The sequence below is a fragment of the Gadus macrocephalus genome, chromosome 14, assembly GCF_031168955.1.
Source record: "Gadus macrocephalus chromosome 14, ASM3116895v1".
NCBI lineage: Eukaryota > Metazoa > Chordata > Actinopteri > Gadiformes > Gadidae > Gadus > Gadus macrocephalus.
The window spans coordinates 2,729,750-2,746,391 of NC_082395.1; the positions used below are offsets into that span (position 1 = coordinate 2,729,750).

General features: G+C 45.4%; 1 protein-coding gene across 1 annotated transcript in view; it reads right to left on the minus strand.

Annotated features, from left to right (window-relative positions):
* Positions 1-16,128, minus strand: part of LOC132472380 (protein kinase C-binding protein NELL1-like) — a 125,715-nt gene extending 109,587 nt beyond the window's left edge. The window contains exons 1-2 of the mRNA XM_060071986.1: positions 15,995-16,128; positions 15,375-15,503 (exon numbers count right to left, since the gene is read on the minus strand). Of these exons, the coding sequence (XP_059927969.1) occupies positions 15,375-15,503; positions 15,995-16,043 (178 nt within the window). The 5' untranslated portion in view covers positions 16,044-16,128. The remainder of the gene's footprint in view (positions 1-15,374; positions 15,504-15,994) is intronic.
* Positions 16,129-16,642: the final 514 nt, after the last annotated feature.

Sequence of the window (16,642 nt, forward strand, 5' to 3'; positions counted from 1 at the left end):
CAGAACCTGTGCACACAGGGGAAAGAACTGACGCTGATGTGTTTTCTAATGTAGCCTTGAGTGCTGAGGTTTCTTTTACCCACAATGCCGATGGTCTGGCCTCATGCAACCATCCAGATATTCACGTTTGAGTTTCGCAACGATTATCAGTCTGGCCTTGGCCGGAACCAGCCATTGATTATTAAATATTGCCTCACTTTGTTAAAACAAACTCCAACACAATCAGTGTCGACTTCTGTTAATCTTGTAACGTTTTTATTCAGTCCGTTTTTTGGATGAAAACTACTTTGATTGCTAGACTTTCCTTTGGTGCCGCCGTTCATCGGTTTGTTTAACGGGAAGACTGGCCGCCCAATCATTTGTTTAACGGGCAGACTGGCCGCCCAATCATCATGGACTGAAACTCTACCCTGACCCCTGATTGGTCCTTTAATTTATCTTTGCGGGAACAAGCTTTCATCTGTGCTGGACCCATCCGAAGAGGGACTCAGAATGTGTACGCCACGAGATCGGGACGTTCTCACGCGGCCTCTGCCGATGCTGGGCCTGAGGTAGGACCCTGGCCCCTCCAGCAGACCCCCGCACGACACAGCTAGACCCACCGAGGGGGTCCAGTAGGGCTGGGCGATTTTGCCGAAAAATAAAATCTCCGATTATTTCAAACCAAACCCGATTATCGATTGTAAACAATATACAAGACGTACACACATCTACCACTCTGCTGCGTGCCTCAGTTTAAGATATTGAATAAATGTGTTGTGCTCCGTCTTTCGGTTGCAACAGACTTTAAGCAAACTCTACACACAGTTCTGTACACACAGAAAACTTTTATGTATTTTTTCAGAACCGATTTTCTTTTAAAAAAATCGTCCTAAACCATTAATTCGAATTACGATTAAAAATGGATTAATCGCCCAACCCTAGGGTCCAGCATAACCCGGCACGACAAAGCCAGACCCACAGAGGGAGTCCAGCAGAACCAGCGTCCTACTGCCCTATCTGCCCTATTTATTTGATGCCATTTCGATTAAATTACAAAATTGTATTTACTTATTTGATAGACTTTTACTTGTTTGTCAATTGTACTATTGTCTGTTGACTGACTTCATGAGCTACTTGATACCTGAATTTCCCCAAGAGGATGAAGAAAGTATCTATCACCCACTAATTACCTTTGCACCTGTATACTTAAGAGTGGCAACGTGTGACATTGTAACATCGCCCCAGGTAGTAGGTGGGAAAAAAAACTGGGAGATGTTCAGTGTTCTGGAGAGGATTCTGTCTGCGATAACTGGCTGTGCCTCTGTGTGACAGGAACTGACCCAGAGTAGAGAAAGGAAAATGAAAGAACGGTTAGTTTATTAATAACAGCAACATTTGCAGCAATGGTCTCCCCTCCGTCGGATTCAGAGAGAGAAGGATTTGTTTGCTCGTTCTTTTGTCCAACTACGGTGTTGCCCCGAGCAGCAACGTTCTCAGAAAAATATCCCCGGTGTGAATATTTGAACACCATTGCAACACTAGCCTGAATACTGTAGCATATTGATGTGGAATAGATATTGTGAGAATAGAATAACTCTTGCCAGTAAAGAAATTAGTATTGCAGTTGACGTAAGACTCACAAGTTAACCTAGACTCTGCATAGCCTCCCCACTTCACCCCCCCACACACCCCCCACCTCCCCTTATTGTATGTTGTACGTCCTGGCACTTAAAATATAGTACTTATCATTGTGAAGCATCTTATCCTAGCTAGCATAGTTGTATACGGGGAATGGGTTAACCAATTGTTAGTGCTTTGCACTTGGCTCTATGAACATCCTTTCTGTACCGACAACGATATATTGTATCTCTTTCTCCTGCCAAATGTACTTTGGACAAAAGCGTCTTCTAAATATCTGTAATGCAAATGTAAATGACTCACTACATTATCCATTTATCTGATAAACCAATGTCTTAGTCGGTATTAATATCTTAAGGATGAGCTTCTGCCTTTCCGTTGCCAGGGACAGACGGCCGGCCTTGAGCCCAGCGTCCCCGTGGATCAGCGTGGGGAACGTGAGCGGCTGGCCCGGCCTGATAAGATCAGCAAAGGACATCCAGGTAGGAGACACGCGTGGAGATAATACAACCTAAGGTCACCCAAAGGCGCCACGCTGCTCTCACAGGAATCATCTCTGTCACAGCTCAGTGGCAAAACAAAGGCAGGCACCTGTGACGATCGCGTCTGTGGCTGCAAGGACACGCGCACACGTGTACACCTCGCACACACACACACACACACACACACACACACACACACACGCACGCACGCACAAACACACACACGCACCATCGGGGTGGCACCTGCTGGTTGGGGCTCGGCTCTCAGCTGACAACCAACTAGGCTTTTTTTTCTTGCCGACTGGCACTGACGTGAATACACAATGCGACGCAATTTACAACCTTCCCCCAAACACGGGTGAGAGACACAGGGAGAAATACAACCCTCCCGCCGGGGGAATAAACCACCAAGAGGAATGCCATCTAAAACTGTATTAATTACCCATCATGAGGTACCCAGATTTACGACGGGCCTCACCCCAGTGTGGGAGAGGGTTGTCTCCCCACCCTCTGCTCGTCTCCCTCCCGGGGGACGGGGATGTTTGGGGAGAGAGCGAGTGCGTTCGGGGCGTTTGGGTTCGGATTAGGAAGTCAAGACACATTAATTATTGAAGTGAGAGGAAATGACGCCCACCCCCCCCCCCCCCCCCCCCCCTCTCCTTGGCAAACAAGGACCCTGAACTTAGGAGTGTGTGTACCACTTGTTTCCCCGTGGTGGTGGTGGTGGGGGGGGAATAAGGAGAGAGGAAAGATGGTGCGTGTGTGTGTGTGGGGGAGTAACGAGCACAATGTGATGACACCTCCATCCTCCAGAAAGTCACTTTGATTCATTCACCGGGGCTCAGCCGCATCGCACTGTAAAACCAAAAGCCTGAGTGATAATAACCCGCTGGTATCAGACCTGTAGGCACCAGACGCCTCTCCTCCTCCTCCACCACCCCCTCCCCCAACCCCACCCCCACCCCCAACACCACCATCCACCCCCAACCCCAACCCCCACCCGGCTGTCCTGCGTCGAGGAGGCGGCTCCGGGAGCAAACAACCTCAAACCGGATTCATTTAGCAGGGAGATTGAATAAGCCTGCACTGCATTCATCAAAAGACTCTGCCTTGGTTGTTCCGCGTGTCGCCTCGCCTCAGAGACGCACACAGCACCGTGAGACGGATGAAAAGCTCCGCCGGCGCCGCGGGTCGAGACGCAAAAGAAGCATTTTCTCTCCGTTTTTCATATATATTTCACACGGCTCTTTCTCCGGTAACCCTGACTAAAACAAAATGACAGATTGCCTTTTGGTGCACTCATCCCGGGTTCCTTTGATCCGCGTTGCTTAACAGAGGAGGATGAAGAAAAAACATGAAATCCTGTTTACAACTTAGGAGTGCATCGTGAATCGCCGTGGTGACAGAGTAGAGTATCTGTCAGGCGGCAGCCATGTCACACTTTAGTGCCTTCACTGGTTTATGATCAGCAAAATTATATATTTCTTGAAGTCCCCGGTCACCCAGATCCAAAAATGTGTCCATAAATTCAAAGTTGATGTTGAAGCCGTCCGACAAAGTTGTATGCGTTTTTTTATTTATTTACTATGATCAAATAAACGCTGTCAAAAACGTCTTGGATTTTCTACTATGAATTATTAAGGCTTGAACTATGAAGTATTATCCGAGCCGAACAACTGAGTAGCTGAGATGAGGGGTGCAGAAGTAAGAGCAAAAAGAGCACGTCATTCCTGAGCGAAAGACTCGCAATTGAGGCTCATAACGGAAGATCCAAGCCGTCAGCAGTTACTGACTTGTGTTTGTGCAACAAAAACATCACATTTCTATTTTTCGGTGAGAGAGTATTCTACCTCAGGGGTGCAACTATCATTGCATGAATCCACATACCGATTTGCAGATGTGCACACACTCTCCATGACTTACGGGTGTGACAGCACCATTTTAGCACCATAAACACTGCATTAAAAATTTAAACGTATGAGTTTCTAAATGTGTGATTTGTAGAATAGGATTCGTGCACCTGCGATTAAGAACTCTACAAGTGTGCAACTTGTAAAAGCATTCCCCTCTGTGACGTAAGTGACTGGTACACACTTTCACTTTTCTACAACTAAACACACCACTGTCGCAGGTGTTCAGTTGCTTTGCTCCAATAATACCTTCACAGTTTCCCTGATGGGCCATTGAGTGTCATTGTGGTTTTATTCAGCATTATATATTGTCCCCGCTCCCTTGTAAAATAAAAATTCATTACATACCATTATTACAGGCAGACTTGCAAAGCGGTTGGCCTATTAACGCCACTAACTCAGAGGTTCTGAATGGGTCGGAAAAAAAACACGATTTGTCACGGGTGTCTCTAATAACACTCATTTGGGGTCTTCTCCTTTTATGTACCCGGGCGAGGCTAGTCGACTTCTCTTGGCTCGTTTAGTCGGCCACCTGTGTCCCCGTACATGAAAGGAGCGGAGGCGGAGCCATAATTAGTGTGATGAGTGACACCTGTGGTTGTCCAACGGTATGCCTCTGTGAAGAACATAGAGATAGAGATACATTCTTAGACAAGATTAACTTGTAAGCCAATGTATGTATAAGGCATAAAAAGCAAGATACCGGTTACATTGCTCAACCTTTTTCAATGAGTTGTTATTATTCAGGGATTTACAATCTGGGACATGTTGAGAACAAATATTTTATATTAAATGGACCCATAATTAGTTTGATGAGTGACACCTGTGTTTGTGCAATATTATGCCTCTGTGGAAAGAGATATACATGGACAAGACTGGCCTGTAAACCAATACTAAAAAGTAAAAAGCATCAAAAGCAGGATTACGTTTACATTTCTAAAACGCAGAGTCCTTTTTATCCAGTGATATTAAGTTCTGTGTCATGTGGCGTGAAAGTATTTTACATAAAATATGCATCAAATGAATTCATATGAATACATAAACGACTCAGTGAAGAATCGGTTGAGAAATGTGAACTTCAAGTCTTGGCCTCTCAAAGATGGTGGCGTTTGATACAGCGCAGCAGAGGGTCAGAGCAGTCAACGCGGCGGCCATGAATATCAGTCAGTGATCTATTATGCCAGGTGTGATCTGAAATGTTATGTAAAGGGTGTGGGACTGGTACAAGAAGGCTAGTGTCTGTGATTGGACAGGCTTATGATTAGCCCCATAGGTCACTCCTAATGCAGTTATCCTGTTTTGATAACATTGATTTACCGATATAGGCATTTTTTCTGTATTTCTACATCTACAGATGAACTGGAAAACATTTTTTCATCACATTGACGAATCAAACTGGACAACAACACATTTTTCATTCGCTACAGTCGCTCGAAGCGCAAAAACTGTATTCTTTACATTCAAGAATGTGCTCAAATGCATGAGCACATTCACACTACGAGTTAGTGTCCACCAAACAGCTCAACCCCTTAGTGCCTTGCTCAATGACATGTCAACATGGCGGAGATTTCAACCAACCTACTCCTCAGTTGCAGAGCGATTAGTTTCCGTTGAGCCAAACCAGTAAATGCAGTGTTTTTACCACAGTGTATGAAAGAGTCATAAAATAGACTTCTAAATCGAGGCTACCAGGCTGATCAAAGCTAGGACTTGATTCCAGCTGGCGCGGATCACAGCAGGGTGTACAACTTCGCTATATGTTGTATCTTCTGACCAGAGTTAAGCCACAGTACAGTCAATATAGCCATTAATTCACTCAATGCCATTACTGTTCCCTCCAGAATCGTTGCTGGTCTTGAATACGTGTTGGTCTAAAAGCCCTCCCCCACTCTCACACTGTCACCCTGCCAGGACGCCAGCCAACCACCGCGAACACACACCCACCACAGAGAGCAGTTGGAACGTCTCCTCTCAAACATGACATAAAATAAATTTGGATCTCTTGGATAAAGAAAAAATGGCAGATGCTCCTCAATAGCGCCAAGGAATATGCAGATCCGTTCTCTGTGGCTCTTTCAGAAAGAGTAGTGGCGGGGGAATGAAATTGGAAGAGGTTGATTTTGTGACAGCGCTCTGAAGTGCACACGGGTATGTGTGTGCGTGTGTGCGTGCTTGCCTGAATGCGCGAGTGCGTTGGTGCGTGCGTGTGTATGTAGGTTTGTGTATGTGCGTGCTTGCTTGCGTACGAGTACGTTCGCGCATGTGCGTGCCGTGCATGCGTGCCTGCGTGCGTGCGTGCGTGCGTGCGTGCAAGTGCGTTTGTATGTGCGTGCGTGCGTGCGCGCGGTAGCGAGTGGTTCCCGATGTGAAGGAGGTAACGGCGGCGATGCAGGCAGACAGAGGAGGGGGAGATTACGCCGAGCGCTCATCTCCATAGTAATAAGCGCAAGGTCAGCCGCTTCCCCCCCCCTCGAGAGCACGTCGGGAGGTTCGAGGTCCCGGAGATAGTGTGACCAGCTGACACAACATGCAATGCCTTTGGAATTACACTCAAAAAAAAGATATGAAGCACTGGGTTCTTTTCTTATCAGTATCTGTGAAGGATAGGCAGTGATGGGCGGCAGGCCAAGTACGCCGACCGCGAAGCGCGGGTCGGTAGAACATATCTTTTCCCTAATGTGTTTTTTATCATTACAATGTATTGACGTTTAAATGTTGTAGAATAGGTGTTTTATGTTGTTTTTATTAGGGGGCGGCATCTGGCAGCATCTGGCTCAGGAGGTAGAGCGGGTTGGCTGGTAACCGAAGCAAGACACCTCACCCTGACTGCTCCCAACGAGCTGGCTGTCGCCCTGCACGGTTGACACCGCCGTCGGTGTGTGAATGTGTGCATGAACGGGGTGAATGTTCGATAATATTGTAAAGCGCTTTGAGTGGCCACCAGTTAGAAAAGCGCTATAAAAATGCCGTCCATTTTGTGTCATGTCTCCATGACATTCAGGCTCGAACCCTTTGGCTGAGCGTGACGTCTAATGGGCGCCGTGTTGTCCCAGCTCTGTTCCTTGGAGCCCCCCATCAGCACGCCATCTAGAGCTACGTATCTGAGAACAGCTCATCAGCTGCAGTTCCTTGCTAATCATGAACAGAACTGAGTCTCAGACAGTGGATTGGTAATCATCTAAGAGAGAGCGGCTCATGTGCCAGTGTTCTTGTTTTTGTTTCTACACACTTCTACACTTGTGTGTCTGCTATTATCGGCCCTTCTGTCTCTTCCCTCGTCACGATGATGTGTTTGTGTGATACACTGTGGTCCGCTGAGAGCCACCTCTAAAGTTCACTCCTTGCCATTTAGTTAGGATGCCCTAACAACAGTACACACAGGATTATTACTCTTCCCCCTTGCAATAAGCCGCCCAAAGGCTGTGATAAAAAATAAATATACGTCAGGATAGATTGTAGTGGAACAAATTGAACATAAGGTTACAGGGCCATCGTAATGAAGGTAAAAGCAATTACAGGGGACTCATGATAGCACCAAAGCAAAGGAATGGCGGGGTGCAGAGCACTGACCACGTCCACATTGTGACGGAGAAGAGGCCTCGTGGTTTTCTGCACAGCACAGTCTAGAAAATACTCCACTACATGGAAATGAAACTGAATGGCTTGCTTCTCAAGGTGTTTACGTTTGTTTTGTGGGTTAATTTCCCTGCTTGCTCTGCGGAGGGCACGGAGAGATACGCGGTGAGTGAAGCAGACAACCTTTCTCACTGTCGGTGTGATAATGAGCCTGAATAAAGGGAGGCCCTGGAGTAGCTTATGATGAATTGCTTCAAATGTCTTGTAAATAGTCATGTCCTGCTTCTGAAAAGCAGAGCCACTCACTGTTCTTTCTACCCCATCTAAGATGAATTGTTAAGAAAAGTACTTGCATCAGCAGCACACTATCTTCTTAAAAGAGTGTGGTGCGGCTGACAGAGAATTTCCAAATTCAAATAGGATTCCCCGAGACATTACCAAAGTGGGGGTGCTTTTACTGGGAGGGAAGAATGTATCTTAACAGCCTAAGAAAACCATTATTACATGTCAGAGTAGAACAGATTGATCATATAGACACACACACACAGCGTTATTAGCAGAGCTTAGTGGTAGTAGATCTGTGCACAAGGATGGGGTCATGTCAATATGATCTGCTCTTAAAACACTATTAAACAATTACCGACCATCTGTTATTTTAAAACGCTGTAATATAATACACACTAACCAACGATCTGTTAATTTAAAACACTGTAATACACACTAACCAGCCATCTGTTATTCTAAAACAGTGCGCTACACACTAACAAACTACCTAGTCTTTTAATACCCTGAACTACAAACTAACCAACTAGCTAGTCTTTTAAAACACTACACGCTAACCAACGACCTAGTCTTTTAAAACACTGCACTACACACTAACCAACTATTTGGTCTTTTAAACACAACACACTAACCAACTACCTAGTCTTTTAAAACACGGTATTACACACTAACCAGCTACCTAGTCTTTTAAAACACGGTATTACACACTAACCAACTAGCTAGTCTTTTAAAACACTGTATTACACACTAACCAGCTACCTAGTCTTTTAAAACACGGTATTACACACTAACCAACTAGCTAGTCTTTTAAAACACGGTATTACACACTAACCAGCTACCTAGTCTTTTAAAACACTGCATTACACACTAACCAACTAGCTAGTCTTTTAAAACACTGCATTACACACTAACCAACTACCTAGTCTTTTAAAACACTGTATTACACACTAACCAACTAGCTAGTCTTTTAAAACACTGTATTACACACTAACCAACTACCTAGTCTTTTAAAACACTGCATTACACACTAACCAACTACCTAGTCTTTTAAAACACTGTATTACACACTAACCAACTAGCTAGTCTTTTAAAACACTGCACTACACACTAACCAACTATTTGGTCTTTTAAACACAACACACTAACCAACGACCTAGTCTTGTAAAACACTGCACTTCACACTAACCAGCTACCTGGTCCTGCTTCCCCATAGAGAGCGAGGTGTGACCCAGAGCGAGCCTTGGTTACAGAGCCTCACCAGCCGCGGACAATGACATAATTCCCCCCGTTTCCCAGATTCCAAATAGAGGCTCTTGTACGTGGCCCCCACTATCCAGCCTACCTTTAATTTGACAGTGGGGGGGGGGGGGGGGGGGAGCGCAATAGAGCTATTGCTGTCCCCTTTGAAAGATATCACCCTTGTGTCCGATGAATTATTCAGAGGAAATAATTCCGCCGTGGTTCCTGTGCGGTGGGACGAATGTCTCGCCGCCTCCGCCACGAGGACAGCCGGGGAAACTCATGCATAAAAGATGAAAGGTTTGATAGCTGGAGCCATGGACCCTCGCGGTTCGTACGCTGCCTGGCTCATCTGCAGCGGGTCTGAGGGCCGGCCAAGGCCTCCACTGGGACCTGGTGGCATGCGGGCATTCTCTGTGATATCTGTGCCACATGAAGCTCAAAAAAAGGAGACCATGGCTAAAATTAGCCGTCGCAATGGATGCCGGGCTAGCGCGCTGCAACTCGAGTGTGGTGAGGTACTGGAAGTTCACACCCGGTTCACCTTTTGTTTTGGTCTTCCAAAGCTCCGATTTCCAGGTACATTTTAAAATGTGTGTTTTGAAAGCCTTCTTTTTTTCCTCGGCAGCCCTAAATGTTACCAGAAATACATTTTGCACTCATCTGTATTTTTACATTTTCATAATCCCCCAACCATGCTCCTTAAATCAGAAAAAAAACAAATATATATTTTTATATATTGTGGGTGTGAAGGCAGTCGAAGTCTGCCACAGCAAGCTCCATGCCTCCGCCCCACATTCCCTGTTCTCCCCTTCCCTCTCTTTCCCAGGCAGACCCGTCTCCCACATAAGAACACTGACGGATCCATTTGAGGGGAGCCAAGCCCCTTCGCCTGCCCAATTGCCTGACACAAACACGATAACATTTCAGTCGCCCCGTATCAAAGATTGGCATACTCCTGCCTTCTAAAACGGGAGTAACATGCACATTGCTGATATGCCGCGAATAAAGCAGGCTGTGGTGAAATGTGGATCCGCTCCCTGTAATTTTAGCCTCCCTGCCTTCCCAGGTACCCAGAAGCCCGGGACTGAAGGAACAGCCATCCCAGTTTGGGGGTGATTGCCTTTTCTCACTCACCCGTAATTAATTCCCCCTTCACGGAGGTAAATACGAATCTGATAACATTCTGAAACTATCACATTGTGTAAATATTGATCTTAGATCCCGATGTGTGATATTAAACAAGATTTTTTTGTTATGGTATGATTCTATCTAGGGCAGCACGTGGAGTATTGCCGGAATACTGTAATTATATATGCTAATGAAATGCATTGTTATGCAAAGGTTTGTGAGAATGATTCACTTTCTGCAAAACGTACCAAAAAAGCAAGTATAAATAGTACAAATGTAAACCAAAAGGCTTAGCTGCGACTAGCGTCAATGCTATACCTTTTAGCCTGCATGTGTGTATATATTTAAGCCCTATTCATTCTACAACTAAAACAGGGTGTCTGTGGGGTTCAGAAGAGCAGAGAAAGCATCCAAGATGGAGTGCATCAACAACGACAAACAACAGAATAACCTTCGATGCCTACTAAGATTAAAGAAAGGCTTTCTTTCGAGAGACTATAACCTCGGCCTCACCTTGTGAACCATTGATCTGCAGTTAAACACACTCATATTTATCATTTGGGGGTTGTTTCTTTGCCATCTATTTGTGTGAGGTTTATGCCTTGCAGGCATAATAAAAGGGCCAATACACTCCGTTTAGCACCCATATGCGTTTCCCCAAGCCTCTTAATATGGTCAAGTTTTGGCAACAAGATTATGACTTCCTATGAAATTGGAGGATTTGACGAAAGGGGAAAAAAACAATAACAGTGTCCATTTCCATCTAGCATATTTCCGCAACTTCAAGGATCTGTCAGGAGATTTTAAGGCGTGTGAGTGGTGGACTTCGGAGAATTTCTATGGCTAAAATGTTGGATCCACACACCAGAGATGAGTTATTTGAGAACCTCCAGAATAAAGTGATTTCAGGCTTGGATGCCGGTTGGGCACGACATATTTCAGTTCTTAAAATGCACACAAGCTGACAAGTGGTAATAATAGGCTGATTCCACCACCACCACCACCACCACGAGAACACTACGAATCTACGAGTGTGGGCCAGTCCAAAAGTTGCTTTAACTAAAACAATAAGCCCTATTTGGATTTAGTCCGTGGGATATTAGTGTTGGCCGTGTTCAAATCAAGTTATAAATGCTTTCAGGATTCAAAGAAGAAATGATGCCAAGAACAAACTGTATGATTAATCTGGTTTTATTGGTTCTTAGCAGAGGTCACTAAAACACGGAGCTCATTACAGGTCCGGACCCAGACGCCGTCCTATTATAACGGATCAATTATTGAGAATTATTACGTTTTGACAGAGCGTGCAAGTTTAACTGCCATTACAGGACTGGTTTAACAGCCCAGGAGTCTAACCGACCAATTGCATGTGTTGTAAATCATCCCACGTGCTGCTGCTCAACCAATCAAATCTGTGCATTCCAAGGCGGAGACGTTTAGAGGAAAGTCATTTCACATGAGAAAAAGCAGAAGGCGAAAATAGCTGTAAATCCACAAGTTCCTTTGTCCCACTGGCAGTTCAAAACCAGTATATCTCTTGAAGCAGTGAGGCAGCGTTAAACACTGAGCAGACACATATTATTCCAGCCTCACCAATGAGCATCTTTTCATGTGTATGAGAATGGTCCCGACGGCCGACGCCCTCCCAGCCCAGAATTAAAATCCCGGAAGGACAAACTAGAGCTCACTTCTCTGACTGAGCCAGAGAGAGTGGGGGAGTGGGATTTAAAGGGCTGATATCATGCCACCAGGTGTGAGTGTGATTAGTCATTACAAGCCGTAGGAAAATCGTCCCTTCCCTGTGCCTTAGTGACATCACAAGGGGGCGTGTCCACCTAGATGTACGCTGGATAGATCAGTCTACTATCTATCCTACATCAGATTTTCGAACCGCTCTTAATGGCTAATCATACTCGCACCTGGTGGCATAATATCACCCCTTTAAGGGAGAAAAGACCGTGAGACAGAGAGAAATTAGGCATTTAAGCTCTACCGTCTTTACGATGTGTTGAGATTGCTGATAAATGATAAATGAGTCAAGAGTGTTGAGGACAATAATGTGAACAGAAAAGAAGGAAGTAAAACTCGAGCAATGGCCTACCTTTTATAAAAGAAAAAAACTAAAATAAAGCACTTTATTTTAAAATGGACGTCTTTCACAAGCTCCTGCCATTATGCATTTTTGTAAATGCAGTCCTTATTTCACTTGAAATGAGAGAATTCAATTTAATCATTTATTAAGTACTAGAAATACCTCTTTTTCAATGTGAAAACATCACGATAAGTATTATTAACCCTAACTACTAGGCTTCTTCAATATATAGGAACTGAATCATAACGCTAATGCTAAGTGAGACAATAGGCCTACGATGTTCCGGACCTAAATATTCTCAAACTGGACCTCTTTGAATTTGGTTAAATGGTTGCTCATACTAATTTAGGAGGATATAGGTCAACGCCTCCCTCATCTAGTGGTTGTGCCTACTCCATGCCACAAAGGAGATGCCTACACACAACCTGCTGTTGAAATTAAAGAAAATATATCAACATTTTCTCATCAATGCATCATCGCATGGCATGTACTGCATGTACTTATTGTAAGTCGCTTTGGATAAAAGCGTCTGCTAAATGCCCTAAATGTAAATGTAAATGCATGTCTTCTGGATGCAAGGAGTTTTTTTTAAAATGTGCATTATGTTGGCCACAAAAAGAGATTTATTTTACATAACTGCACCATCTCCCTTGTTACAACATGGTCATTATTGCCATTGGAGAAATGTAGTGGAAAATGACTAACAGCGAAATAGGGGTCTGCTATAGAAGAATAAAAAGTGTATGATGACACAGTGGCTTTATCCCATCAATGGCTTAAGATTTAGGAAGCATACAGAGAAAACACACGAGAACACATACAAGTCTCTGATAAAAGCAGCCTCCATATTGGATTGTGTAGAAGCAACAGTATTTTGAAACCCAGTCGATGGGATGGCTACAAAACGTAGACTGAAAAGTGTATCTGCGCCAACATTAACGCCAGATCAATTTGGCTCACACACATGGTCTGCTCGCAGGATATTCCCTGTTACGTGGTACTGTTACACCACAGAGTACGAGACCGTTTCTGTTGGACTTCACCAGAGCCCGACGGAAATCAGTCGCACTAAAACCTCTCTGCTGCCGCACACACACCAGCACTGTGCATGAGCACATGAGTGCATGTGCCCGAGCACATAAGTGCATGTGCCCGAACACATTAGTGCACGTTCACATCCGTACCGTGCACGTTCACATCCGTACCGTGCACGTTCACATCCGTACCGTGCACGTTCACATCCGTACCGTGCACGTTCACATCCGTACCGTGCACGTTCACATCAGTACCGTGCACGTTCACATCAGTACCGTGCACGTTCACATCAGCACAGTGCAAGTGCACATCCGAACCGTGCAAGTGCACATTTGAACCGTGCAAGTGCACATCCGAACCGTGCAAGTGCACATCCGAACCGTGCAAGGGCACATCCGAACCGTGCAAGTGCACATCCGAACCGTGCAAGTGCACATCCGAACCGTGCAAGTGCACATCCGAACCGTGCAAGTGCACATCCGAACCGTGCAAGTGCACATCCGAACCGTGCAAGTGCACATCCAGCAGTGTGCACTTACACATCACCATGGTGCACTTCAGCACCGATACTGGACAAAGAATCTTAGGGGAAACCGTGATATCCGATCCCTCTCTCCTCGCAGAAACGACCACCAACATCCCCACAGAATCATTAAAACACACCACTGACCCTTCAGTCAAACACAGAATACAGCTGGAGAATACAGTGTGGCCAAACAAAACCCACAATTAATATTTACGGTCTACACATTGCCTATAGCATGTTTCATAAGGAAATAAATATTCCCCTCCAAAAACAACACCACTTGATTGCAACCCATTTGCTGGTCTTTCCCCCTTTAATGCATTTTTTTTATTTTTAAGGAATCCAGTTGAGGTTCAATTGGGCCTGAAGGCTGTGAGAGACGATGCAGGGCTGGTCGCTGCCATAAATCAACACGGCAGTGGGCAAAGTGTTAAATAGGTCATGACGGACAGCTCGGGTCTCGGGCTCGCTCGTTCAATATTCACCCTCCCCTCCCTCATGGCTAAGACCCCCTGCTTTCACACGGTCTGGTCAGTGGGGCGGGCTGGCGGGTGCGGGGGTGGATAACAGGGCGGGGGTGGGGGGTGGTTGGGGCGGGGATGCCATCTTCCAGGGTAGACTGGTGTATCGCCTATCTTTTCATCGATACATAAAGAAACAGAAGGAATCCAATAATCTAAGACCAATGGAGTCACACATTGTGTGGTAGCGGTGCATACCTGACGCTACGCTACAACCACGGCGCTAGTATCCCGTCTGACTACCCCTCTGCCTAAATGAGAAACTGCTGTGTTATTATTTTCATGAGGGGCACGTTTTCATTTTTGCTCTTTTTGATAAACGATTTGCTCCCGTGGATCAACGCCCATCTGACACTGGGAGGCACGCGCGTCAAAGCACGCTTTGGCTCACACGTGTGTTCAAACACACACACACACACACACACACACACACACACACACACACACACACACACACACACACACACACACACACACACACACACACACACACACACACTATGCAAATGACTCACAATTGTGGCATATCTCTTGGGTAAATGCAACAAAACTACAATGTTACGTAAATAAGATCAATGTTAAAGCAATTGTGACGAAATGATAACACATTAGTAGACACATACATTGCATTAAGTAATCATTGAACCGCCCAGACACAAAGGCTAAAGTTACAGCACAAAGCCAATTAACAGCTAGACCGGTCGTCCAAATGTTACAACAATAGTAAGGCTGGGAGGGTATAGACGCTGTCGGATGAAGATGCATTGAACATTGGCAATCGAGGTCAAATTAATTGTAATCAGGAGTGATGCTGACGATATCCTGTGACCGAAAGGTGTGACATTGATAACACTCAGAGAGCATGCATATTAAGTTGATCACAGTGTGTCTGCACAAGGACACGAATTCTGGTGCACACACGCACACACACACACATGCACACACACATTAATTATTTACCTCGAAACAAGAAGGCTTTGCTGCTGTTGTGTAGCCCCGCGACTTGGGTAATTCCATAGGTGGCATTAGCCAGGTCAAGTTCATTGATGATATCAATCTGGTAATCTTGATCTGATCCAAAACCCAAAACTGTTGAGAGAGGACGTCCAACAACAGTGTGTAACTGGCATGATGAAGAAGTACATACAGACATATTGCTTTGACACATAGCCTACAGTTTATACAGGGAATTCAAATTTACATTGTTATTCATAAAATGTGAATCATAGATGTGCAGAAGAAATAGCAAGTATACTCCCGAATTGCTAATGATTAAATAAACGTTTATCTTTGTTTGGTGTGTGTTTTTTTTTACCATGCCAACACCTGTTTTCCTCACGGGCTATGTGCGCTATGCGCAGGAATAACCCTGCAATCTGCAACGCACAATTTTCGACCTTGTTTCAGCGCTAAGAGTGTGAATAAACAGTTCGTTCTAATGTGTGGTCGACCCGCTAAACGTACAGGCTGCCTGCGCGCAAAGACGCAGATCCCCGGGAAGAGAGGTACCCCAGCAGACCAGGTGTGGACTAAAACCAGAACGCCACCCCGGGTGTCAGCTGAACGCCTGCGGGACTTACCTGGTTTTGTGAGGAAAAAAAGAGGTATCAAAGTCACCAAAATATCCATTTGTGTTTGTTTGTTCTGCTGTACAGTTTCCCTCTGATGCTCCCGATGCCCGTGCGCGTAACCGGCAGTCCTCCACCGTGCCCGCTGCGATAAGACTGAACCTCGGCGCTCAGCTCCACGGTGCAGAGCAGCCGTCCGGGCCGTACCATTAAGCGGGAGGAGGGGAGCCCGTGGTGCGCTACAGGATGATCTTATCTCAGGACAAGGGTGTACTCGCTACTATGCCATAACGCTGGTGCAGATGTGTGTTATTTTCGACGTTTACAACGTGAGGATAGACATGGTGGAGTTAGGGTTAGTGCGTAACGCAACTTTGGTCCAGGCCACCTCCTTAGTAGACAATGTAGAGGTCCAACTCTGGAGGTGAGAAAGGCGACCCAAATAAAGTCAGGAGAATAAACGAAAGGACGAGAGCATGATTCACTGTCATTAAATGGGTGATATCATGCTTTTTTCGACTTTCCCCTTTGCTTCAGTTATATGACGTATAGAAACATCTATGCTCGAGCCAGAGGGAGCAATCGCGCCCACCGAGAATCCCCCTCAATAAGTGCGTGAAACAGATCGTTTGCGCTCAAACTTGATCTTACTACTATAAT